This window comes from Amphiura filiformis, chromosome 2 (genome assembly GCF_039555335.1).
Source record: "Amphiura filiformis chromosome 2, Afil_fr2py, whole genome shotgun sequence".
NCBI classification, from domain to species: Eukaryota; Metazoa; Echinodermata; class Ophiuroidea; order Amphilepidida; family Amphiuridae; genus Amphiura; species Amphiura filiformis.
In genome coordinates, this window is record NC_092629.1 from 79,191,048 (window position 1) to 79,218,548 (window position 27,501).

At 40.3% G+C, this 27,501-nt stretch overlaps 1 protein-coding gene across 1 annotated transcript; it reads left to right on the plus strand.

Moving 5' to 3' along the window:
* LOC140146667 (glyoxalase domain-containing protein 4-like) lies at positions 1-26,520 on the plus strand. Its single transcript, XM_072168536.1, has 9 exons — positions 1-288; positions 11,435-11,484; positions 15,142-15,262; positions 15,639-15,783; positions 16,609-16,659; positions 19,245-19,411; positions 20,489-20,602; positions 21,605-21,691; positions 22,776-26,520. Exons 1-9 carry the CDS (start codon positions 199-201, stop codon positions 22,842-22,844), a joined length of 894 nt encoding a protein of 297 aa, XP_072024637.1. The 5' UTR covers positions 1-198; the 3' UTR covers positions 22,845-26,520.
* Positions 26,521-27,501: the final 981 nt, after the last annotated feature.

The following is a 27,501-nucleotide window of genomic DNA, read 5'->3' on the forward strand; positions in this document are numbered from 1 at the left end:
ATGCAAGAGTCTGTCCATGGTCTGTCATGCTGCAATGGTTATGCATACTGATGATGATCAGTTAATTTGCATGCTGTAAAATTCACCAGGTTATGCAACTGTGCAAGTCATGAAAGATTGAACCACGGAATAGGCCGATTGAACTGCACCCAATTCATCGCGTGTTTGGTTTACCCTAAAAAGAAGTGACCAATTAAAATGGCAACCGCTCGGCCGTTACACTTTGTTTTCAAAGTTGGTGATCGAACCACAACTGCAAAATTCTACCGAGATGTTCTCGGTATGAAGGTAAGCATTAATAAAGCAGAAGCTTATTTTTATTTTCATGTTTAATTCGTACGGTAAGCTTACATCATGATTCATTGTACGGTTCCCACATTACACTGCAAAATTCCTGGCGACATAGTGACTACATCGCACTGCACTGGAACTCTGAAGTCACTACCGCCGTCACTGCAGAATAACCTACCCTATGGTGGCCGACAGAGTCACTACAGGAGAGTGACTACATCGGAAACAAGGCAGTAGGGCACTATGCAGCAGTGTCATCACGTAGTGACTACAACTGCTAGCCTCCGATGTGTTAGGCCGTGTAAAATTAATATTTTGGTTCTCGTCCCCTGACTCCCTCCTCCTCAATTTCTGGGATTTGTCAGATTTTTTTTTTTTTTTTAGATTTTTCAATTTTTTAGACTTTGGAATGATTTATGAAATCTTCATACATATAAATAAGTTTATTAGAGAACAAGCATCACTTCCAAGTCTTTTGTGGTACTCTATGGGGTTTATCCTCAGAATCTCACATTTGAAAAAAAAAAAAAAAGGGCCTCATCGTTTCCTCGAGCACTGTTGGAGAAGACCGAAAACTACTGACAATGCTAATTTTACATTGAAAAAAAAAAAAAAAAAAAAACACCTCCCTCCTCATCAATTCATGAAAATCCTCTGGGCGAGAACCAAAACATTAATTTTATACGGCCTTACCTGCTCGATGCCGCATCGGCGACTCATGATGTACACCACCGACTAGATTCCGACAGTGGTCCACATCTTGTAGTCACATCAAAGTGACTTCCGTATCCAGTGCCCCATGCGTCGCCTGCTCGGTGCCCAGTGGGCGAACTTCAAGGTGACTACGCTGCCGAAAGGTCGTTGACCGAACCCTGTTATGAGTTCGAACACTCTGGGGGCGCGCGTATATCTACCAAATCTGCGCTGATGATGACAAATCGCGTATCATGCTTGTTTTAATGCTTGTATACGCTCATGAATGGAATGAGTTGGTTTTATAATTAATAGAGGCCGTCACCGTGACGTCATATGCCGCCATCTTGTGGGTACACGCTGTGATGGTCGTTCGATCGCCATGCCTGAGCAGCAAAATCACCGCGTTGATGCGCGATAACAGCTGCGTGGCAAGCTGCGCCCTGCGCGTAGTGTCCGACGCATGAACACACAGATCATTTGTACCCACAAGATGGCGAAAGGCTGACGGCCTCTATTGATTGATGCATGCTGTACAGTGCAGTGGGTATGTGGTTCTACTGCCGTCTTTGTTTTGTTTTTATCGTGCTTTTGCATTCTTTATCATTTATATTTCAACTGTGAGACTTCCGATTCATTTTGTTTCATTTATTTACTGTTCTCTTTTATAATATTTTAATTCTTTTCGTGCTGCCTGTTTAATAATCTCATCAACTATATGTGTGTTTTATTTGCAGTTCTTGTTCTTGGGTTATTTGTTTGTTTCATTTCAAACATTTTTATTTTGTTTATTTGTTTGCTTGTTTTCCCACAAAACTTATATCATTGCTTTGTTTACTTCAGTGGTTAGATGACATGTTTTGCTTTTTTCATATTTTGCATGATAACGTTATATGGGCCTATTGAAGTGCTAGTTTTTTTATATTTAAAACGAATTGTGTTTTTAAATGTTTTAAAAGAGATTAATTTTCAGCCGAAGTTCGCAAAGTATGCCTATTAGGCCTATAGGCCTAGCATTTTCAATTTATACATTTTGATTTCCCAAAACTTTACTTATTTTGAAGCAAGAATTTTTCTGTTATATTTAAAATTGATTTATAGGCCTAGCATGCATTTTGTTTTACTTTTTGTCACTTTCCTGAATAGTCTACTGCAAATTTATACTATTACTGCCGTAAGTTTATGCGAAACTTTGGCTTGTGCTATTTTCTTTTTCCGTTTTTCAAAATGGTGTTTTTATAGGCCTATAGGCCTATTAGTTTGATTTGTTTTTCATGTTGGTTTTTTTTACGTTATCAAATCATGCCTATAAATCGGTGTCACATAAATATAGGCCTGTTGCAATGTTTGTTTGAAATTGTCTTATTTTTTATCGCGCAAATATTAATGCTTGTTATGAATTATTATTGTTATAATTATTTATTTATTTTACACATTTAATATTTTAATTCATCAATAGGCCGACATGCTTCTTATAATATTCCTACTTTTAACTTCTTTATTTGCAATTTTTCTCAAGTTGTTTTCTTTCGAAGTGTTACTTTGTTTCTTCCATTCTTCGTTTATTGGTTTCTTCCTGTTTATTTATTTCTTAACTTTTTATTTATTTAGTTATTCAATTAACCACCAATTAACAAAAATGTATTTTATTCATCATATTAGTTTATTGAATTATACTTTGTTTACTGATCATGTTTATTTCTTTTATTAACAATTTTATTTTATTCATCTAATATTTCCCTTATTTTTAAAGTCCAGTTTGCAATTTCCCCTCCCTAATCCCCTAAAAAAAAGCAAGAAATAAAGAATATTATTTGAATAAATCAAGAGCATATAAAAAATATGGCAATAAAAGCAAAACCGGCAACCCAAAAGCCGGTACTGAGCACCCAGGCCCAGTCGGCGTAGTCACACCGGTGTGACTCTCCTGTGAAGTCACCGCGCCGCGAAGTCACTCTGTAGAAACCTAGGAGGCTGGCTACCCGGCTATTTCGGACCGGCGATATGGAAAACCGAGGTGTAGTTTCCGATGGAGTGACATTCTGGTGACATCGGCGTCACATAGATGAGAATCTTGCAGTGTATGTAGGTACATGTATGAAAGGTGAATTCAAATTTGCCATCACACTTCAGAACTGACAGAAGTAGGCCTACATCATTTTTATACGGTACTGCGCCAATAAAGTATCCTTACACATGGAAAAATAATCACAATTTCAACACTGAACAATATTGGGGTATATATTTTTTTTTTAATAGATGCACTATCCAATCCTGCACATTATGACACCACATTGAATCCAATGTGACCTCAAGAAGTAAAGTTACAAGCAATTGATTAAATTTGATTTAAAATGGTAATTACGTACTGTCCTGAAGGCTACTTTTCTTGAATAATTTTAACTTTCAACTTAGTACGAGGAACCCATACCGTAGTAGCTCTGCACAACGGTATGGGATGAAGTTCCTGCTTGCCTTATTCCACTTGGGACGTTAAGCAGTACCCGAGAAGAAGAAGAAGAAGTGTATACAAAAAGCTAGTGCAACGTTGCACTAAAAAATACAAGGCTCCTGTAGCTTAAAATAGTTGCATGTTTGTCATAATATTAATTACCGGGTACACAGCTTCTTGTACTTCTTGTCTTGCTCGAGAAACACTAGCCACGAATTTGCTCACGGATGCCCTCGCACTAACTGTAACATTTTCACCCTTGACATCAACATTTTTTTTGCCAGTGGAATTTCTTTTTTTTCAACAATCTACCAAGCCTCCCCCCTTGATATCTAATGGTGCGCCCCTTACACATAAAAACATGGTTTTATACAGGGACCGAATTTGCATGTAAATACTTAGCTAAGTTGTTTCTCAGTCCTTGATATACATGTGCTCATTATCCAGGTACCTAAAATAATACACTCAAGGACTTGGGGGCATAGAGGATTGTATGTTATTGTATAGTATGTTACAGTTAGTTATATATCATTATACCATTATATCATTCCAGATCTTGGTCATTATTAAAGTCCACAATAAAGAACAAGACAAGACAGGACAAGACAACAAATACTAGTAGTAGTTATTAATGACCAAGACATATTCCAGCTAGCTCAAGTCAAGACCCTCAACGCCTTCAGTATCAAAATGCCAGGCATAGCATGCCCGATCACTTCGTGTGACTACGTCACACCAGAGGACGCCACACCTGAACTCACTATTGCGCTACTCAATCTTCATGGCAAACAACACGACACGCCACCCCAACCAGGTGGTGCAAAAACTGAAAAGGTTAAACGCCCTACAGTGTCTCTCGGGGGCACATCAGAGGAATGGACATATTTCCTCTCCAGATGGAATGACTACAAAACTGCCACCAAAATAACTGGTGCAAACATTGTAATCCAGCTCCTTGAATGCTGCGATGACCCCCTCCGCAAGGATTTAACACGCACAAATGGGGGCATCACACTCACTGGGAAACCTGAAGAGGATGTCTTGAAAGCCATGAAAACACTCGCTGTTCGTCAAGAAAATATCATGGTTTCACGTGTCCAGCTACATGACATGCGACAAGACAGAGATGAGCCGATACGGAACTTTGCCGCCCGTCTTCGTGGCCAGGCAGGGGTGTGTAATTTCATTGTGCCCTGCCCAAATTGCAACCAGGATGTTGACTATAGTGAGCATGTACTACAGGATGCCATCTCTCGTGGCATCAGCGATGAGAAATTCAACTGGAGCTCCTTGGGGAGCAGAAACAGAACATGACTTTAGAAGAAACTGTCAGCTACATAGAGGCAAAAGAGGCGGAAGCGATCCGCCACCCGCCTACATGTACAAGGTAACATAGCCTCCACTGCTGCCACAAGTAGCTACCGCTCAATGAAGAAGGCAGATAACACTCATCAAAGACACATTTGCAACTATTGTGGTCGTAAAGAGTCACATGGCACACGTCGCAAGGACCGTGAGCAGTCATGCCCTGCATTTGGCCATGTGTGTGGAAAATGGAGTGTTCGGGGCCACTTTGGCGCGCGTTTGCAGCGGTGGCGGCCGCATAAGAGACATTCAGAGAACCTACTAATCAAAGAAAAGGCACGACAGACACAGAAAGCGCCATATTTGACACACTTTGCAGCATTGACAATGACTCTAATGTGTTTAATGACTCTAACCTATGTAGTTTAGATGCAGGAGGTAGTCCTGTGATCAATCTTGACCATCATGTCTATAATAATCTGTGTAAAACTTGGGAGCGTCCGGGCATCTGATCCCCAACCCTTATACATGTAGATGTAGCCATTCGTGCGCTCCTTCAGACTATGATACGCTCGGCCTTCACTTGCCCAGCGCCCCAAGTACTGCCTACTACCGCGCAATAGCTGACACTGGCTGTCAGTCATGTCTGGCAGGTACCAAACTCCTCCAGCGCATGGGTCTGCAAACCCACCATCTCACACCGGTCACTATATATGAAAATGAGTGCCGCCGACAACAAAGGCATACGCATCCTCGGGGCCCTTGTTCTTAGAATCTCGGGTACAACAAAAGATGGTACTACCCTACAAACACGCCAAATTGTCTATTTCACAGACACAAATGACAATCTGTATTTAAGTAAGCAGGCATGTATTGACCTAGGGCTGATATCAGACAGATTCCCAACAATTGGAGAAACTCAGCCGGCGTGTGCATCCGGGATAGCAAACAGCGACCAGTCAGCAACTGACCCTAAACTAAACTCATGGTCATCCCTTACTGCCCCATGCGCTTGCCCCCAACGCCAAGCGCCCCCACCGCCCCCAGTGACACCCCCATTTCCAACCACTGAGGAGAACCGTGGAAGACTTGAAAATTTTCTGCTTGACTATTATGCATCATCTACTTTTAATACATGTGAACACCAGCCATTACCAATGATGCAGGGCCCGCCCCTCCGCCTCATGATTGACAACACTGCCAAGCCAGTCGCGTATCACACCCCTATCCCTGTACCCCTACACTGGAGGGAGGATGTCAAGGCTGGCCTTGACCAAGACGTCCGCCTCGGTGTCATTGAACCAGTTCCTGTCGGTGAGCCAGTGACATGGTGCCACAGGATGGTAATCTGCCCCAAAAAGAATGGTAAACCACGTCGCACTGTTGACTTTCAGCCCCTTAACAAGCACGCAACTCATGAAACCCACCACACACAGTCTCCTTTCATTCAGGCAAGATCTGTCCCTCACAGCACAAAAAAAGACAGTGTTTGATGCGTGGAATGGGTATCACAGCGTACCACTGCATGAAGAGGATAGACACCTCACTACATTTATAACCCCATGGGGCCGGTACAGATACCGTGTTGCACCACAAGGATACCTTGCCTCTGGTGATGGTTATACTCGTCGTTACGATGAGATCATCACTGACATACCCAACAAAACAAAATGTGTGGATGACACACTGCTGTGGTCTTACAACATTAAAGAGTCTTTCTCCCAGGCAGTCCGCTGGCTAGATCTCTGTGGTCGCCGCGGCATCACCCTTAATCCAGACAAATTTGTCTTTGCCAAAGACACTGTTGAATTTGCAGGGTTTGAAATATCCCCCTCATCAGTGAGACCTTGCCCCAGCCTCTTTGATGCCATTGAGAAGTTCCCTACACCGCGCAACATTACTGACATCCGCTCCTGGCATAGCCTGGTCAACCAAGTAGCTTATGCCTTTGCCTCAGCGGAAAAAGATGCTACCATTCCGCTTTCGCTACTTAGCCCAGGTACCCCATTTACATGGACGGAGGAACTCAATGACCTGTTTGAAGAATCAAAGCGGATCATCATAGAGGAAATCTCCAAAGGTGTCGAGATCTTTGACAAATCTACCCACGTGTCTTGCCACAGATTGGAGCAAAACTGGGATTGGCTTTTGGTTGCTCCAAAAACATTGTCAATGCACAAAACCAGACCCATTCTGCTGCAAGACAGGGTGGAAAGTCACCCTGGTTGGTAGCCGTTTCACAACCCCTGCCGAGTCCCGCTACCACCCTGTAGAAGGGGAAGCTTTGGCTGTTGTAGACGCATTAGATAAGGCACGCCATTTCGTCCTTGGTTGCGATAACCTGATCATTGCAGTTGACCACAAGCCCCTCCTCAAGGTCCTTGGTGATAGATGCTTGGAGGATGTCCCTAATCCACGACTTCGCAACCTGAAGGAAAAATCACTCCGCTATCGATTCCGTATAGTCCATGTTCCAGGTGTTAGCCACAGAGCAGCAGACGGAGTCTCCGCCACCCGTCAGCAAGTCCAAGGGCATGTACCTCCCAGATGATGTTGCTACACTGCATCACGATACAACATACCTCCCCTCACTCTGCTTGAATGCGCACGCGTACATATCGCCCACATCTATCACATGTTCACATGAGCCTGATGCAGTGGCGGCTATGTCCACCTCCCTTAGTGCCCTTAAGTCTATCACATGGGACGATGTGCGCCTGGCGACAACAAGTGATCAGACATTGTCCAAGCTGCTGTCAATAATTGAGGATGGTCTGCCAGGATCACGCCATGAGTTGCCTCCCGATCTCCAAGATTACTTCAGCCTGAGAGATGGTCTCTACTCTTTGGATGGCGTTGCCATGCACAACCACCGCATTATTATCCCCCCATCACTCCGCCCTGAGGTTCTGAAGTCCCTCCACTCAGCTCATCAGGGCATCTTATCCATGACCTCGCGTGCCGAAGCTTCAGTTTTTTGGCCAGGCATTACGTCCGATATCCACCACATGCGCACACGATGCTCACAGTGTAATCGTATGGCCCCATCACAGCCCAATCCACCACCTACCTCACCTGTTGCACCAGTGTACCCATTTCAGTCGATATGTGCTGACTATTTCCACCTTGCTGGCAACAATTACTTGGTCATTGTGGATCGCTACAGTAATTGGCCAATTGTGGAACGGGCAGCTGATGGATCAAACGGCCTAATCTCCAGCCTCAGGCGTACATTTGTCACATATGGAATAAGTGATGAGCTGTCCTCTGATGGTGGTCCGGAGTTCTCATCCACCGCCACCAAGACCTTTCTCAAAAATTGGGGAGTCCGGCACCGTGTATCATCTGTTGCCTACCCTCACAGCAACTGCAGAGCTGAAGTTGCAGTTAAAACCGTTAAACGCCTTCTTACTGACAACACAAACCCCAATGGAGACCTAGACACTGACTCCTTTCAGCGGGCAATGTTACAATACAGAAATACACCAGACAAAGGGACTAAACTCTCCCCAGCACAGTGTCTGTTTGGTCGACCCATACGTGATTTCATTCCCATACACCCCGGTCGCTATGAACCACACCCAACATGGAGAGAGACACTGGCAGCCGAGAAGAGGCCCTGCGTAACAGACACATGAAATTGCAGAACGGCTTTCCGAGCACACAAGACACCTTCCTCCCCTTGTTATTGGTGACCGCGTAGGAGTCCAGAATCAAACCGGCCCTCACCCAACCAAATGGGACAAAACAGGCATTGTCATTGAGGTGCGTCAGTTTGACCAATATGTGGTTCGCGTAGATGGCTCTGGCCGAGTAACCTTACGTAACAGGAAGTTCTTGCGGCGGTATACACCTGCAGTGTCTTGCCAGCCCCATCATCTCATCTGCCCTCCTACACCACCAGTCGTACCTGCAGACCCTCCCTAGCATCTGCACCCAGCGACCGAACAAGGTGACTACAGGTATGCCACCTAAGGACAACACTGCCCCACCTACTCCAGACACACCCACAACCCAACCAGCACCAAACACCCCTGGACCAGCATTGTCTCTGGATCCGCCACCCTCTTCCACCCGCGACACTCAGCTTCCACAGCGCGCATTGTCACGGTTGCTACCCCACAACTCTCCGGGTCTAAAGGAAACATACACAGCACCAAGCCTGCCTTCCGCAGCCCCTTCTGTCCGGCGTTCCATGCGCCTCAAGACTGTAAATACTTAGCTAAGTTGTTTCTCAGTCCTTGATATACATGTGCTCATTATCCAGGTACCTAAAATAATACACTCAAGGACTTGGGGGCATAGAGGATTATGCGTTATTGTATAGTATGTTACAGTTAGTTATATATCATTATACCATTAGATCATTCCAGATCTTGGTCATTGTTAAAGTCCACAATAAAGAACAAGACAAGACAGGACAAGACAACAAATACTAGTAGTAGTTATTAAGTAATCTCGTACCTACTAAGTGACTGTCCAGTCATAAATCACCAGAATTTACATGTGTACAATTATCTCATAGGTTGAGATTATTTTCCACGATGTGACAGCTACGATAAGCAGCACTGTAAGCAGCGCTGAATTAGGCTTCATATATCATCTTATTTTTTAGGATCGTATGTATCAAAGATGTCAAAAGGTAGGGTTGAACTTAATTAAGCTTATATGACACGCTAATGAAAGTGTGTTTGTGAAAAATGAAGCATTTTATCAATGTTTATATGCCGGCGCATCTTTGTGCACCGGGTCCGCACAATAACCTCTATGCTCGGGCCTCTAACGCAAATCAAAGATTTGCGATAGAGACTATGCTCGAACAATTCTTGTCTAAACTCTTATGCTTGTAATTGTAATTAATACCCCATTATTTATCCAGAATAAATAAAAATTCATTAACACATGATCCACATCGGTAGCACCAAAACTGAGATGGCACTTCAGTGCAAACTTAGATAGGGCAGCACCAATACGAAAATGTCATACCGATAAATGATGTGTCTGTTTTGCCCGTTATTTAAGTTTGTGTTGCGAACTACTTTCAACTTAGAAAAAATGTCCAGGAGGAATAAAATTTATAGCTCTACAACCTTGAAAGAGGTGAAAGTGTTCTAACATCTTCTCTGATCAAGCGTATACCGGTACATCTAAATTTGAATTTCGTTCTGGTGCACCAGAACGAAATTACAACGCATTGTCTATGGAGCAGTGTAATACACATAATCATGCATAACTCATGAGCATAAAATCGGAATCAACTGAAATTTTGGGAATAGGTTTTTTGTGGATATCTAATGAAAAATGACATTTATAGAGGATGCTAGGATCACGAAATACTCCTTTAAGTTACCAGTGTTTTATTAATTTTTGAGAAAAATGCAAAAATAGTCACAAATTTATCAAGGGGTGTAGTACCACCTTAAAGGTACCAGTTATGTTCATCCCTGTCCTAAACAAAAACAAATATGTCAAAATTAAAACAAGTATCCAATAGGGCCTACTTGTACTCTTTAGCTCTTATTTAAGACCTTATCCCAGGGGGGGGGGGCACTTCAATTTGAAATGGATATAGGTGTAGGGCTAGCACTTTCGCACTAAGGGGCATTTGGTGAGAGCAAAATGTAAAAAATATGGGGTCATTGGGTGAGAGCATGATTTTTGGCATGGCGGTGAGAGCAAAATGTAATATGGGGTCATTGGGTGAGAACATGACCTTTTTTTTAAACGGAATCTTTGGGTGAGAACCGAAACAGCGCAACAGAAACCTCGAAAATCAAATTTCTAGTTCTAAATGGCTTCAAATTTCTTTGTTTTTTCAAAATAAGTGACAAAATCAGTGATAAATGAAAGTTGCCGTTAAAATTGAACAAGTAAGGGTCTTTGGGTGACAGATCAAATGAAAAAATAGGGGGTCTTTGGGTGACAGAGCATGTGTTCGTAAAAAAAAATGGGGTCTTTGGGTGACAGCGACGCTGAAAAAGGGGGGTCTTAACAGCCCTACATACGCGTCACCTCCAAAGTTGGAGTGCCCCCCCAGGCCTTATTTGTTGCAATTGGTTTTAAAGAATTAAAGAAACAGTGATCTAAAACCTAAGTAAGGAACAAAGTTAAAAAACAAAATCAAAAGTTACACATTAATTTTGTGCTCTAATTATTTTTAACTTGCTAATTCTCTGGTTCGAGAATGCTTTGTGTACAAAATCAATAGGGGATGCGATGCCATTCAAATGCAGCAAACTGAACTGAACTGAACTTCAATTTTGTATACTTTATCTTCCAGCAGTTCCTGAGAAATAATCAGTCGCGTAGCTAGGGGTTGTGGCGCCCAGGGCTAAAGATACATGATGGCACCCTCCCTGATTCCTTTAAAGAAGTGTGTGCAGAGCGTGTGAAAATTTGCACAAACAGGGCCTATCACGCAGTAATTTTGGTTATATAATGAAGTAAGCACACGAAAAATTGTGACTTTCCTCGCTAGGAGGGGCGCAGAATCGATGCTGAATTGTTCAATTTGCCACCCCCTAAGGGTGATACCCCTCTGCCCCCACCCCCTCGCTACGCCACTGGAAATAATAATTTTTATTCATTTTGTGCGCAATCTGTATAATTTGACAATTTTGTCTGTGCGGTTTTCCCCCCACCATTTCATTGTTGAATTTTGGTGATCACTTTCATATCTTTATCTTCCAACAGTTCCTGAGACATGAAGAGTTTACTGAAGGATGCAAAGCTACTTGTAATGGGTAAATATATGCACATACATGTACATATAGCTTGACGTTATATATGGGCCATAAATCTTATGTTATATGTGACGCAGAACATCAAAAAGGAGGGGGACTTTTGCTGAAGTAACAGGAATTTGGGATGATTTTTCACAATGTAATTTTTAAGCTTGCAAAATACTTTCGAAGCAGAAATACTGAACTAATCTGAGACTATTACTAGTCTCAGGAACTAATTGGCTCACTTGCTACATCGCATAGCTACATATTTCACTGCTTTTTCTTTCAAATCCACTGTAATAACTCATAGTTATAATAACTCATATCAAAAATTGCTTGCCCCCCCTCGGCCCGCCAAAAATTGCTTTCCCCCCCCCCCTCGGCCCACCAAAATTCATTGCCCCCCTTACACATGCCAAATTTTTGGGATCCCAATTTACAAATGGTCTTGATACATGATGCGAGGAAAATTTGCATATTTAAGAGTTTCTGTACCGTTTTCCTAAGCCTTTTTAGCGTGTTTTATTTAAAAGGCGCCCCATGAATGTGTGCCAAAAATCGCTTGCCCCTCTCTCGGCTTGCCAAAATTGCTTGCCTCCCCCTTTCGGCTCCCCAAAAATTGTTTGCCCCCCCCCAATTTTACCCTCCCCCAGGGCTCATAATTATTGCACATCCCCTAAGCCCTTGAAGGTGGCCCTAGCGGAATAGACTCTGACACATACATGTAAGGTTTCCCTGGTGGAAGTGCTATCATGTTGTGCCCTTAGGCAATGTCTCCCTCAACATATGTGTATATAAATGGGTACCAGCTTATACTGGGAACCAGTGGTGGTGCCAAGGGGAATGGGAACTCTTCCCCCTGTAAAAACCTAAGTTAAGAACATTAGTTGACCCTAGGCCTGGCATTTTCGGGTAATTTTGTACCCGGGTACCCGGCGCATTTTTCGGGCAGGTAACCGGGTACCCGAAATAGCATTTTTTTTTTTTTTTTAAGTTTTTTTTTTCTTCGGGTTTGTAGTGTCGGTGGACCTAGACCTAAATGCTAGGATCATTCATGGTTGACCTAAAAAAAAAAAAAAAAAAAAAAATTTTTAGTATGAAATTGATAATTTGTATTCATGTCATACTCTATTAATGATTTCAAAATGCATTGAATTTGAATGCATTTTGAAATCATTAATAGAGTTTTTTTTTTAGGTCAACCATGAATGATCCTAATATTTAGTTCTATGTCCCGGGACACTACAAAACCGAAAAAATAAAAACTTTTTTTTTTTTTTTTTTAAATTTGAGTACCGGGCAGGGTATTTCCTGCCGGGTAATGTAATCTCGGCGGTACCCGTTTACCCACCAAAATGCCAGCCTTAGTTGACCCCCCCCCCCAAAAAAATTCTTGGTTCCGCCATCACGTAAACAGACTTGTTGTGTGGGAAGAGTGCAGAGTCTGCAGACCCCCCACAACATTATTTGTGGGGAAGTCTGATCCTAAGAACATGTAGACTACTATGTAGTCCGATTGGTAATTGTGTTTTTTTGCGTTTTTCTTTCCTAAAATTCTCGGTGCAATTATCAAGAGAGGGCTCCAACCATTGCGTTTTCCAGATTTTCTATGCTCAAAAAAATTTTTTTATAGATAAAGAGGGCACTGTATTTATACATACACCGTTGTTTTTCAACTATGTGATACTTTCAGAGAGTGATACTCCCGGGGTGATACTCAAATTTAACAGTAACAGTAAAGGGAGCCCTCTCTTGATAGTATGATCGTGGGCTAAATGATCAATGATGTACTTTTATTGGGAGCGCTATAGCGGTGTATGTAATTTCGTAAAGCAGACAGTGGTATCTGGGAGTGATATTGACCCAAATTGAATGAACAGAGAATATTAATACATGTGAAGCAGTACGGTAATTAAAATTTGACTGTAGTATTGCCAAGATCAGAGATTCAGAGATGACACAAAATTAAGTGAAAAATAAATTTAAAAAAAGACCAATTATCAACTAGATGGCAAAATTGAGGTCCTAAGTTGCTTTGAAAGAGAGATTGGTACTCAGTCTCCAGCCTGCAAAATACAGACATGAACCTTGACCTTTGTAAGGGGGAAATTCAAGTGAGAATCACAATTGGCTAGTCCAGTTGAAATACATACACCCCCTACACAGTGTCATCACCCCGATATCGTCATGGCAGAAATCGCCATGGTAGGTTGAATCCACAGCCACACATGGCCATTTTGTTCCGACCTGTTTAATAGTTCTGAGACGCATAATGGGCCGGGGAACATCCGACTAAGGCTACTGACAATAGCCCAGTGACTGACCTCTCTGTGTGTGAGTGAGCATGGTATACACCATGAGGTCATCTGCTTTTAGACTTCCTCCACTAGTGGCCTACGCTGCGCTATAGTTCGGCGCATATAAAATCAGAATTTTTGTCAGTTTTTGAGCTCAATACGCACGGTTCTTTCGCAATACGCAAGCTAACGACTATCATATCCTTTCAACATAATATATTCAAGTGCAAGCAAAAAAATATGGCTTCTTTAGAATAAAAAAATTACTGGAGATATTCATCATTTTCTACCCCGGTATCCACAAGATTTATCGTCTGAATATCAATTCATGTGTATCGATCCCGGGTATTGATTTTAGTGTTTCTGCTAAGTCATTATTAACCAGGCGATGTTGGTGTGCCCTATGGAAGACATGGCCTTAATCTCCCACACAGGAGGTACAGATTTCAAATTGACTCATCCAGGTAATCCCATTTAAAATTCACACTCCCTGTGTGGAAGATTAAGGTCGATGTCTTTCGTAGGGGCCGGATTTTAACTGGAATATCAAAAGTGATTGTCACTTGAAGATGAAATTATCTACCTTATATTCCCCTGGCCCTGTAATGAATCTAGGTGGGAAATTTCAATTTTGTTGTCATTAAAATATTAGCTTCAAATTAAAACTTCACACCACTAAATATGACTTGAACTAACTCAAGGTAGTGTTTGGCTCGACTCAATTAGTACTTGACTTTGACACTGATTCAATTTGACTAACATGTCTGACTTGACTCAACTTGAGTCCAGCTGATTAAGTGGCTTAGCTAGGGGGTTATGGCCCCCAGGGCTAAGGATACATAATGGTGCGCCCCCATTTTTGATACAATTGCGCACACAAATTTGCACAAAAACAATGTAGGGCCTACCAGTAATTAATTTTGGTTATAATGAAGTTGAATATCGGTCTTAAATTTTGACTTTCATCGCATGGAGGGGGCATAATCAATGCTAAATTGGTAAATTTGGCGCCCTCTTAAGATGGCACCCAGAGCATGTGCCCCCCCTTAATCTTAATCTTTTATACTGGGGATGTAGTTTTAAATGGAGTCACCCATTCAGGTAACACCATTTGAAATGTACACACCCTGTGTGGAACATTAAGGTCATGTTTTCTACAGGGGGTGTATAGATGTCAACTTGAATAGCCCATTTCAGGTGTAGCTCTGGGTCACAAATTTTAGAAACCATTTGAACGTTCAAATAATGGGGTCTCTCTTTCTTCAAATTTGGTTTATTTTAGCATCACATCCCTACCCAAATCACACCAAGACCCCATCAGGACTCTTGCAACATTAATCAGTTGGTTTGATTTTTATAATCATATTTCACATTGCAGCCCCTACGATGGCAAGTGGAGTAAATCCATGGTGGGTTTTGGACCGGAGGATAATCATTTTGTCATGGAACTCACATACAACTATGGTATAGGAGAATACAAGTTGGGCAATGATTTCCAGGTAGGCCAACGATCACATCACCATGGTGGGCTCATAATTAATTGGCACCCACAATATGTTGCTTGCAGGCCTGTATGCATGATGCAAAACATATCTTGGATCAATTAGTGGGTTTTTAGCGGGTTCGCCATCGGACAAGTTTATAACTGTTTTAATTTGAACCTTTTGACAGTTATAAACTTGTCCGACGACGAACCCGCTAAAAACCCACTAATTCTTATGAATTCCCGTCATAAAAGCCTATCCCACAATATATCTTGGATCCCTGTAATGTACACCCCTGACACCAGCCCCCCCTGGCAGTAGTCATGTTGTTTATTCTTTCCATGTTAGGAAAGCGTGACCATAAATTATCTTTGTGTTTTTCCTTTTTCAGGGTATTACTATACAATCCAAGGCAGCAATAGAGAATGCCAAGAAAGTAAGCTGGCCTATTACTCATGTGTCAGATGACCAGTATGTTGTTGAGGCGCCCGGTGGTTACAAGTTTTATTTATTAGATCAGGAACCAGATAAAAAAGGTGCAATATATTAATGTTACAATCCTACACTTTGTTTCACATCACGTTTTGTAGCGACGAGTGTGTGTCAACTCCAGAGAGTGCTTTCTATGTAATGGTAGTATAGGGTCCCTTTTTCAGGCTCTCCATCAGTTCCTTAAGACTCATATATGGATCATGCTCCAGTTCTTTGTATCTCCTAACCTCAAATTTGGAAATTATTTGGAATTCTTTAGCTCCACAGCTTCTAATTTGGCCCAATTTTATTTTACTAGACCCTCCAAAAATGTTGACATTTCTGTTCAAACCCTGATTTTGCTCGAAAATCAGTTCTTAGTTCCCAAAGTTCCACGCTGCACACACCTACCAAAATTTAAGTTGGAGTGCCCTCCCCGGGTGCCAACAAAACGCCCTTAAACATACTACATATCTGTATACTAGTAAGCAATGCGGGATTAGGTTGGCACATGTGATTCTATGCTGCAACCATTGAAATACGCACCTGTCACTCACTACCAAACTTGAGATGTAACCAAGTTTAAGTAAAAGAAAATAATATCAACAAAATGTTACATTATTAAAAGCAGATAAGAGGCTAGTTTATAAAAGACAAGCCAAAATCAATGTACAGAAGAAAGAACAATATGCAATGTGAATTAAAAGTAATTAGGCCTTCATAGAATTTGTGAAAGACAATGAAAGTACCATCTCTGTGTTAGCTTTTAGTCTTAGACTTCTATGCAGTGTGCACCATTCATGGCTATGAATAGGAAAATCATAATTGTCATAATACTATTGTAATAACTACATGTATGGATGTTATTCTGGTCCATTTGTGTGTGACAGATCCAGTGCAAAGAGTCTCTCTTGGTGTGTCTGACTTGCAGAAGTCTGTAGGTAAGTGCTAGTGTTTAACCAACAGCAGTAAAATTTAACCAACAATTGGTAAAATTTAACCAACTATGCTAAAGTTTCAAACTCTCATTCATCTGGGTATGTTGATATTAAGATTTAATTTAAATCTGGTCAACCAGACATACCTATTTTGACTGACGAACCGACGTTGCGACTGAAACCTTCAGTCTTCACTGGGTTGTGATGCAAATGACCTTGAGTACGGACACTTCGGTATTGGCGACGATAAATCGAGGAATGTCCTTTATGATTCGGTCCCAGCCGTGTGACAGCTTGGCCCGGACGCCTCCTCCACGGTTGAGAGATGGTTGCTCCGCTCTCACCCAGATATCTGGGTGAGAGTAAAGAATCATAAAGGACATTCCTCGTCGATTGTCGTCAATACCGGTAGTGTGCGCTACTCACGGTCATTTGCATCACAACCCAGCTGAATACTGAAGGATTGAGTCGCAACGTCAGGCAAAATAGATGTCTGGTTGACCAGATTTAAATTAAATCTTAATATGCTAAAGTTTAACCAACAGTTGGTAGAATTTAACAAATAGGTAGTACAAAATTAACCAACAAGTGGTTAAAATTTAACCAACAGTTGGTAAAATATTCCCAACAGTTGGTAAAATTTAACCAACAGTTCTAAAACTTAACCAACAATTGGTAAAATTTTCCCATCAGTGATAAAATTTAACCAACAGTTGGTAAAATTTAATCAACAGTTGGGAAAATTTAACCACAGTGTTTTTCCCCTCATAACAAACAATTCTTGCGATTCCCAATATGATGCACCACCAGCGGTTGCTCTTGCCAGTCCAATTTTTGACTGCCAGAATCTGCATTGCCATTCTAGCCACCATTGGATTTTCACGCGAGTGTAATAATTATAAAGTTGAAAAGAGTTCCACAACGGATTCCATTTTGTGATCAAAAGATAGAAAATAGATCTACTAAAAATATTGACTTTCTGGAAAAATTTACATGATCTTGCCCATCCAGATCAATGCCGGATGCTGCTTGTTGCGCTCGTAACATCAGTATTCACTGTACTTAGTGCCCCTCTGTGGTATAAGCAATTTGAAAGGTATCTCTACATTCATTAGTACAAAATATACACATGGCAGCCTTTGATATATACAGTAATCCAAAGAATTAAGGTACCATTTATGTTCAACCCCTGTATATCCTAAACAGAGACAGATATGTCATAATTGGAACCAGCAGCCAATAGATGCATCTTTTTTAACTCAAATTTAAGACCCCATTTGTGGAATTTTTGCAAGAAATAAAGACACAACAATCCAAAAACACAAGGAAGATGCCAATTTAAAAGTTGCACTTTGCTCCATTACATACCCTATTGATTTGTACACAAAGCTTTTGCGAACAAGAGAACTATCGCCATGCTTCCATTGATTAGCATGTTAAAAGTAGCGTCACAATTTCATTGATAAGAACACAAAAGTGTTACTTTTGATTTTGTTTCTTCATTATGTTTTGGATCACTGTTTCTTTAATTCTCAACCAATAATAAGGTCTTTTAAGAATTTAAAAATCAGAGCTAAAGTGTACAGGTATTGGCTGCTTGTCTTTATTTAGCATTATACAGGAGTGAACACAACTGGTACCTTAATATTTTGGCTTATTGTATATCACATTTCACATATGTGACCGTCCACGGCGAATGAGCCGTAAATTCCTCCCCCGTCAATTTTGTTTTTTTTTTCGTGTTTAAAAATAAACATCATAAACTTAAAAATGGTATATCATTTGACTTCAAACGATATCCAGAAGCGGAGTTATGGTTAGTTAAACTTTGCTCCTTCAACAAATTTATAGCTTTTTTTTTTCTATGTGTGTCTCTTTTTCCACATTGCTGGCAATAAATATCAAACAGTCATAATTGGCGGTCATTTCAAATCATCCCCAAGTCAACGAGGTTTAAGAAGGTTCTCTCATTGTTAATTGTTGGTTATCCATACCTATACAAAATACAATGCCTGGTAACCCACCACTTGAAAAGGATTTAGCAAAAGCAAACAAAGACCAGAGCTATCAAAAGTTCTATAGCCATCTAAGGTAGAAGCTTATTATCCACTTCAATAATAGGATTATTGATTGGTGTTGTGACTATCAAAATAAGACAGATGTCGCGCCAGCTTAAGTGACCGATGAATACGACCTTCGTACACATTTTACACCATAACTCAGAATACAATTTAGGGAATTTACGGCTCGTTTGTGCTGCCGGGTCACATATGTGTACATCCATATCAAAATGATGCACTTGTCGACTGCTACATGTGTCTCATTTCACATAATAGCTAGGATTAAATACCAGACTCGATCTCCAGTGAAGGTCACTTCAAATCATCCAAGTCACATGGGTTAGGAATACAGAGAACATTCCTTATACAATTTGACTAGGGGATGATTTGAAGTGACCTACACTTGATATGAGTCTGATATTTATTCCTAGCTATTATGTGAAATGAGACACATGTATAGCAGCCGACATCGTTTTGATATGGATGTACACATATGTGCCATTTCTTATTATCATTTACCATTATTAGATTACTGGAGCAAGCTGTGTGGTTTGGAGGTATACAATAAGTCTGACAAGGCAGCTATATTAGGCACTACTAAGGAAAGATGTCAGCTAGAATTAAAACATATAGGAGACAAGGTGGACCATGGCTCGGCTTTTGGCAGAATCGCTTTTTCTTGTCCATCAGAGCAGGTGAGTTAGTACAATTCAATCATTGTACTACATAGTCTGCAGTGTGATTTTAACTGGCACCCTTTTTATTTTTATCCCACCCTTTTTATGAAACCACCCTTTATACTGAAAAGCCATAACCTACCCTTTTCAGAAATTATATTAAGTACTGGGGTACTTTTATACCCCATGTGTTACTGGAGTAATTCGTCATCGTTGATCTCTTATCTCATCCCATAAGCTTATGTCATTTGCTGCTGCCGCCGGAGATATGTTTGTCCATCGTTGATTCAGAGTTATATACTGAATATGGCACACTCCAAACCATCTCCATGTTGGATTTCTGCCTTATTTCATTGTTACAATTCTGTCCAGTGTGTTTGTGGCAGTCCAGCCCATGCTGAAATCTTTGGAATCGGCTATGATTGTTTTCCAGGTGTTTCTAATGTGTCGCACCGCTGATGTAGCATCACCGTGAATTCCCTAATCGGAATGTTGCCCCCTAATACTATCAAAGTAATTGGTGGCCTATTTTGTTTGACATACTAAGGTCATTTTAAAACTTCACACATTATTGCGTTTGACCAGATTGGCTTATTATGAAAGAAAAAAAGCAGATTTGAAAGTTATACGTTGGTCCATTTAAGAGAGATAGAAAGTGTTCAAAGGCTACATCAAAGTGAGTACAGGCCTGAGTGGGTACCATACTTGTTGCGATACTGAATAAAGAAGTACTGTGACCTACCTGGGCATTTTACAAGAATATACCTGGATTCTCGCAAATCTGCTTGAGAGAATCTTTGCAATTATCAGATTCTCATTGAATTTCTTGCACTGAAGACAACTCTAAACACAGTCACCACCCGGGCACACCCCTAATGCAGCCCATACACGTTCAATCTTTATTGATCAATATCAAAGACCCTAGATACAAGAATGGATACAAAATCTACCAATGAACATGCACAATGGTAGATTTTATATCCACTCCTGCATCTAGTGCCCCCAATATTGATCTATATTTTGATGGTGTATGGGCCGCATTAGTCATGTTAGATCCAGATAAGATAAAACTGTATTGGTTTCTTTTCAATACAGCTGGCTGGTATTGAGAGCAGGATGAAGGAAGCAGGGCAGACAATACTGACACCATTAGTAAGCTTAGACACACCAGGGAAAGCAACGGTACAAGTTGTTATACTAGCTGATCCAGTAAGTACACCATCCAATTCACCATGAGTTTGCCTGTTTCTGTTTAGGTAGAATGACCATAGAGCATAATTTACTAAGCTATTTGTTTTTGATTAATTACCAAAATTGACCTTTTCGGTAAATCCCATAAGCTTTGGTGCGAGTAGACCTGAGATGTCGTCATTTGACATCACGCCGACTTGCAATCCACAGTAACGATTTTCGCTAAATGATGTGTGCATCAATGTGATCGCAAAGGCTTATGGGATCTACTGAAAATGTCAATAGAATACTGTAGCTGGTTGTAATTATCTGGGATTTTATATACAATTTGAGGAATAGAAATTTGCCTGTCATTTGTCTCAATTTGACCTTGCAAATACTAAGGGATGAAATCAAAACCAGTGGCGTGCACAAAGGGGGGCAGGGGGGACACATGCCCCCTGCACTTTTGTTGGTCATTCAGGGGAAATTTGGGGGAAAACGCTAAAACCGCACCTTACACACCTAAATCAGACTCCATTCGGGGGAACTGAACAACCTGCCCCCCTTTTCAATGTACTGTGCACGCCACTGATCAAAACTGGTTGACCGGTGGTTACCAGCGGTTGAACCACGTTCCATTGTTAAGACCAATAGAAGCCGGCGCCAACCCGACGGAACTGCCCGGAACTGCCGGTCGAGTTTTGATTTCATCCCTAAATAGGTTTCATCAGCCTAGCTCAGTGACATGGCATTCAAATCTGCATTTAGAAATTGATCGCGTATTGAGTGTTTTTGTAAGTGTGGTACAGTGCATGTGCGTGTAGGGTGCTCATGACGTAATGTCGTCTGCGTGCACAAGAGGTGATCACATTAAAACACATTCCAGGAATGCAGATTCTGCCTGTTGGCGTCGTCGTACATGTGGAATCGCCCAGTTTTTTTGTAATAAAAAAAAATAGTGCTTTATTTGTCTAAAATTGGGAGTAAGACACTGATGATATTGAATTGTAGCTAACTTTTTTTTCTTCAAATAAATAGGATGGTCATGAAATATGCTTTGTTGGAGATGAAGCATTCAGAGAACTTTCTCAGGTAGATCCCAAGGCTGATGATGCATTGAATCAGGTAAGAAGAGATGTGGGGTGGGGTGGGGTGTGGGTGTGGGTGTGGGGGTGGGGTAGTATGTTGGGTGTGGGTGTATGTGTGGTGCATTTAGATCAATTTTTCAAGTAGATCCCAAGGCGGATGATGCATTGAATCGGGTAAGAATGGTTGGGAGGGTGTGTTGGTGGTGGGGGGGGAGGGGGTTGCATTTATGTAGCCTCGTAGGTCCTCGTTTTCCTGCCTGCGCGAGTGGGGGGTGGGGGTGAGTGTGGGTGGTGGTGAGGTGTTTGTGGGTGGGGTGTGTGTGTGGTGCAATTTAGATCAATTTCTCAAGTAGATCCCAAGGCTGTGCATTGAATAAAATATTTGTGGCTCATCCGAGCATCACTTCTTCAGCACTGGTGGGTTATGTTTTTCCGTGAATCGGATCACATGACGTGGATATCTAGGTACCATCTAGGGTCCGAGTCCAAGATTTGTACTCCCTGAGGATCAAAAGTGTTTTGGCTGCTTTCATGTGGGCACCAACAGGTGACGCTTCGCGTTTGTGCTCAGTTACTGTGTTTATTTGCATTCTTGTACCAATAAGTGCTACACACACAAACCTCTTTAATGGTCAAGCTTATAAAGATGCAGATAAATGATGGAACCTTTTAGTCTCGATCCATAGGTGACAAACCAATAAATTGCAGATTTAACCCCATGAGAACTACCCGCCGATTGGCCATAATGAATATTGTGTCCAATTTTGAACCAATCAAGGAGGGTATTAATAACATCATCTGCAAATGCAAGTTTGACCATAAATAGTTTAAAGCCTAGTCATAATTGCTAATTGAAATGAGCATTTCAAGTTATCAACCAATCAGAAATGCTGTTAGATGACCGGTAGTGTTGTCGTAACGGTTTTCACACTGCACAGGTAACAATTTATTCTTTTTGGTGTAATCTCTTTGGTTCAAATGGATTTTGAACTCGACAAAAACCATCAATGATGATGATTTGTGGGTAGTGGAAGTCACTTAAACCTCCTTTGAATACTAAGGTAATGTTATGCAATTTGCTACTAAAATGCACACAATTGCCAATTTCTTTTCTTTTGCAGGGAATTGAGGCAGATAAAAGTGCAGAATGGTTTAGCAAACACAAGAAACAAAAGCTGGTTGCTACATAAAAGGAAATCAACTTAAGGCACCACACCAAATTGGGCTATTCCAGTTGAAATCCATATGCCCCCTTATGGATTAACATGACCTTAATCTCCAACACAGGGGGTGTATCCTTCAAATGGAGTCACCCATTCAGGTAGCCCCATTTGATATTCACACTTCCTGTGTGGGAGATTAAGGTGATGTCTTCCATAGGGGGTGTATGGATTTTAAATGGAATAACCAATTTGTTTGATCTTGGGAGTTGGGATCGACCATCGATGCTACTTGGAAAATTATTGTTATTAATGAACCATTTAAATTTAGTAAGAAAATGTCATTAGTCAATTACATTACATGCAAATATTAAATGTTAAAATAATTAACAACATTCAATCAATTCATATTTTATAAATTATAAGCATCGACCATGCATCGATAGTCGATCAAAAGATCAAACAAATTTGGTTCCATTGCCTTACTGCACGTATAGCGGGATGTTGTAGCAGTTACTATATTCACAAATATCTGAACATTTTGTGATTTCTTCTGTTTTAAACACCTACCGTATTCTCTCTAAACAAAGCCCCAAGGGTGTTGCATTTTCCAAAAGAGGGGTGTTAATTAGAGTCCTTTTTAGAATGGTATTTCTCATAAAAAACATCGGTAGTATCGTCTGACCGGTCTGCGGTGCTCCACAAGTTAAAGCCATAATGTGTGATTTGCTTCACAGCTATGCCCTCAATTTTACTTGGATTTCTACTTTTTGCATAATTATAATGCCCGTAAAAGACTAAGCCTGAAGTGCTTTAATAACAGTAACATTTTATTGTTTGTATTAAAACGGGGTCAACAGTTTTATTCAGAGTTCAACGATCGAGTGCTTGCTAACATGTACCGTGGATGTCAGCTTGTATGTACACCCGTCGAGCGTGATGCTCCGTGCAGTAACATGTAATACGATCGGCGAGTGTACATGTAGTACACACATTGTAGGCGTTGGAATGAAATGGCAATTTTCTTTGTTGTACCTCATTTGTTTAGCTCGAAATTAAAAAAAGGGGATAATGTGATCAGTGAAAACAAACATTTAAATAGGAATCTATTTATGCAATTTGCAAATCACGCATTATTGCTTTAAATATGGGATTTCCATAAATACAATAAACATTGCCGATAACAATAGCTGCTCACATGGATATTGTGAAATCGGTGATCGATGTTCGAAAATACAGGTACTGTATGTATTTTGACATCATTTATGGAACAGTTTGGTTGAAAAAAGTGGTGGGGGCATTTATTAGCAGGGCCTTTATTAAAGAGAATATGGTATACATTAAAGCCTCTGGGTCAACATTATGTTTGCAGGCTTTTGATATTATAAACCACAAAGAATGCAAACAATTAAAAAAAATGTCTCAAATATATCCCTCCATACAGCAGAGAGGCAAGTGTGTGTGTTATGGGCACTTCCAATGAGGATCTGATCACAAAACTCTAATGGAAGAAAAGTCACAGCAGCTGAATTTATTAGTTTTTTTTGGGGGGGTGGTCACCAGGAATATGTATTTCAGAGGGAAACTATAAAATCTGATAATTTGCCATAATTATGAGTGATGTTGAATTGCATTGCTGTGCAGGAACAACTTCCTATGTAAATTGTCAGGTTACTCATTTTGCCTGGAAAATCAGGGAACAGTACAAAATGTCAAATTTGAAAGTATTGTCATTTTGTAGGGAACAAAAATCTGTTTAAAGATGTTGTTAGTTGAGTGTTTTTGATGCCCCCTGCAAAATGAAAATATCTTCAAATTTGATATTTGTACTGTTTTTCCAAATGAGTATTCAGTGACAATTTACATAGGTATTTCCTGCCCATCGGCGATTGATCCAACATCATGGTGATGATCTGTATACTGCATTGTCAGACCCACAAGGCCACACACTTTACTACAGACAGTCACTAATCAGGCTGCCCCAAATTATTCCATAAACCATTCCAGGGATGCGCAGTTCGATATCAGTGCAAGCCCTAATTGACCTACATTTATCATTGCAGCCAGCATCAGCTTAATCCCCTGAGCACTACCTGCCAATCTAACATTGCCTGTGAGTGGTCAATTACATGATATCTTCATTTTAATCTCCAATCAGAATGGAGTTTTGCAATAGTTCACCCCCCATTTTTTTGTGTGGTGAAATTATTCAACAATGTTGCTGATTGGTCCAATTGATAATGAAAACTCCTTTTTGACCAATAGGCAGGTAGTTCTCATGAGCTAAATGGGATTTGTATGGGTAGTCTGGTACAATTAGCAGTCAATTCCTTGTCCAGGGAATGTCAAGCTGTAGTTTGATTATTTGTGATTACGAACAGTTGGACATTTATTAAACCTATGGGTAAAAGATACTTTTGGCTGGCTTTTAAATTTGTGATTAAGAAATAAGCCGTGAAAATAAAAACCTAGCAAATATTCCCCACTATAGAGTAGCAGGGCTATGTATGATAGACATTAGAAAGACACTTAATTTACTTTGGTCACACAATTCACAGAAGAAGGTAGACTAACTATTTTAGTACAATTTATTATCAAGATAATTTAACATTTAACATCTTTTAAAAGGGCATTTCGTGATCCACAGCATCATCCCCCACTTTTCTCAAAAAAAGTTGAGATTTTTATATCACTGGAAACCTCTGGCTACATAATGTTTATGTACAAAATATTTCTTGCAGATTAATTCGCTTAGCAAAGATATCGTGAAATTTGAATTTCGTTCTGGTGCACCAGAACGAAATTACAACACATTGTCTATGGAGCAGTGTAATACACATAATCATGCATAACTCGCAAACGCAGACTTGGAATCAACTGAAATTTTGGGAATAAGCTTTTTTTGTGGATATCTACTGAAAAATGTCATAAAAAGAGCATGCTAGGATCACAAAATACTCCTTTAACAGCCCAAAAGGAATAAAGCATTGTATTTAAACAGGGTTTGTTTCCTGTAACTCACCCACAGTTTGTTTTGGGAGCAATTTTACTTGATTCAATTTTACTAAATTCATTTTGAAAAAAATTGTCTCATTATTTGAAGCAAGACGTGAATCAGAAGGATGTATTCCATGGTTTAGGGTAAGAAGACCCTACCTGCAATGGGCTATTCCACTTTAATTTCACACTCCCTGTGGAAGATTTTGGAAATATCTTGCACAGGGAGAGTGTAAATTTGAAATGGAATGAACACATTAGGCATCACTATTTGAAACTCACCCTCCCTCTGTGGAAGATTCAATGTGAATCTTTCTCAGAGGATGTATGAAATTCAAATAGAGCTGGCTAATGTGTTCCTTCCATTAAAAATTCATACTCCCCCTGTGGAAGATATTTCCAAAATCTTCCACAGGGGTAGTATGGATTTTAAATGGAATAGCCCAATAGCTGCCAGATGTGATATTTTTAGATTGTGTACAATATATAATGCAGAAATTATCAAAAAAGAGCAGCTACTGCAGATAGGGCCTTTTAGCACTTATCTCTTGTATTCCACATTGAACCTATACTTGGCCACTGATTCGATAATGAATATTTGTGATCTTACATTTTACCATTAATCATGACACGAAAATTGAAAAAAAAAATACAATTAAGAAAATGCAGCTGCCATCTTGATTTTTGGAATGCCTACAGGAAACTATTTTTTATACCATTATTAGCCTTAAAGAGGAGGTCCCACCATAGCAGTTCTTCTGGGGTGAACAAAACCAGCCTGGTTATCAAATTAAACAGGTGCTAATTGATGTTTTAATGTTATTGCATCAATTAGCACCTATCAAATTCAGAGATAACCTTGTCACTGATTAATTTGATAACCAGGCAGGTTTGTTTCACCCCAGAACTGCTCTGGTGGGGCTTCCTCTTTTTTTAACTAATAATTAAATTGGCCTATTAACTATTGTACATTACATGTATGTATATAATATAATATTCAAAATAAACTATGTGACAGATTAAGTTAGATAATAAAATACATTATCACATGTAAAATTACAAGAAGGTGGTTTTGACTCGTCTATAAGGGTGCATGAAAAGTGAAGAGTTCATATCGATGTTGAGCGGGAAAAACCTTGTATGTACATTTTCACTTGTTTGGCCAATGGGTAACAGGGATAAATCGTTTAATTGAACGATATTGCCATTTCCAGGGGTCACAAATACAGATAATTGTTTAAAATAATGTTTTTCATCAGTGAAGTGTGTTTTCTGTCCCCTGCAAAATTAAAAGTCCGTCAAATGTGACATTTTGTTTTTACAGTGTATTCCGTATTTGGCAAATGGGTCACAGCGAAAAGGCACATAAAATTACGAGGTTTTTCCTGACCAACGACGATATGCAAAGCATGATATATCCAAAGTTTGCCTTAAAGGACAAATCACACCCCTGAATTGTAAAAATGAAAGTCGAAGAAGCCGAATTTTGGTGTTGAAAACGACAGACCCAAACAAATTCCAACTCTTAGGCCTAATTCAATCATTTAGCATTTTATCGGCCAATTATTACATTGGGCAACTTGCATCTTTATCTCTGACTATTTTTCTGTTGGTATATAGTTGATGTTTCATGTTTCTTCGCTATGTAGTATTTTTTATGGCAATTTTATGCAAAATCAGTTGATTTTGC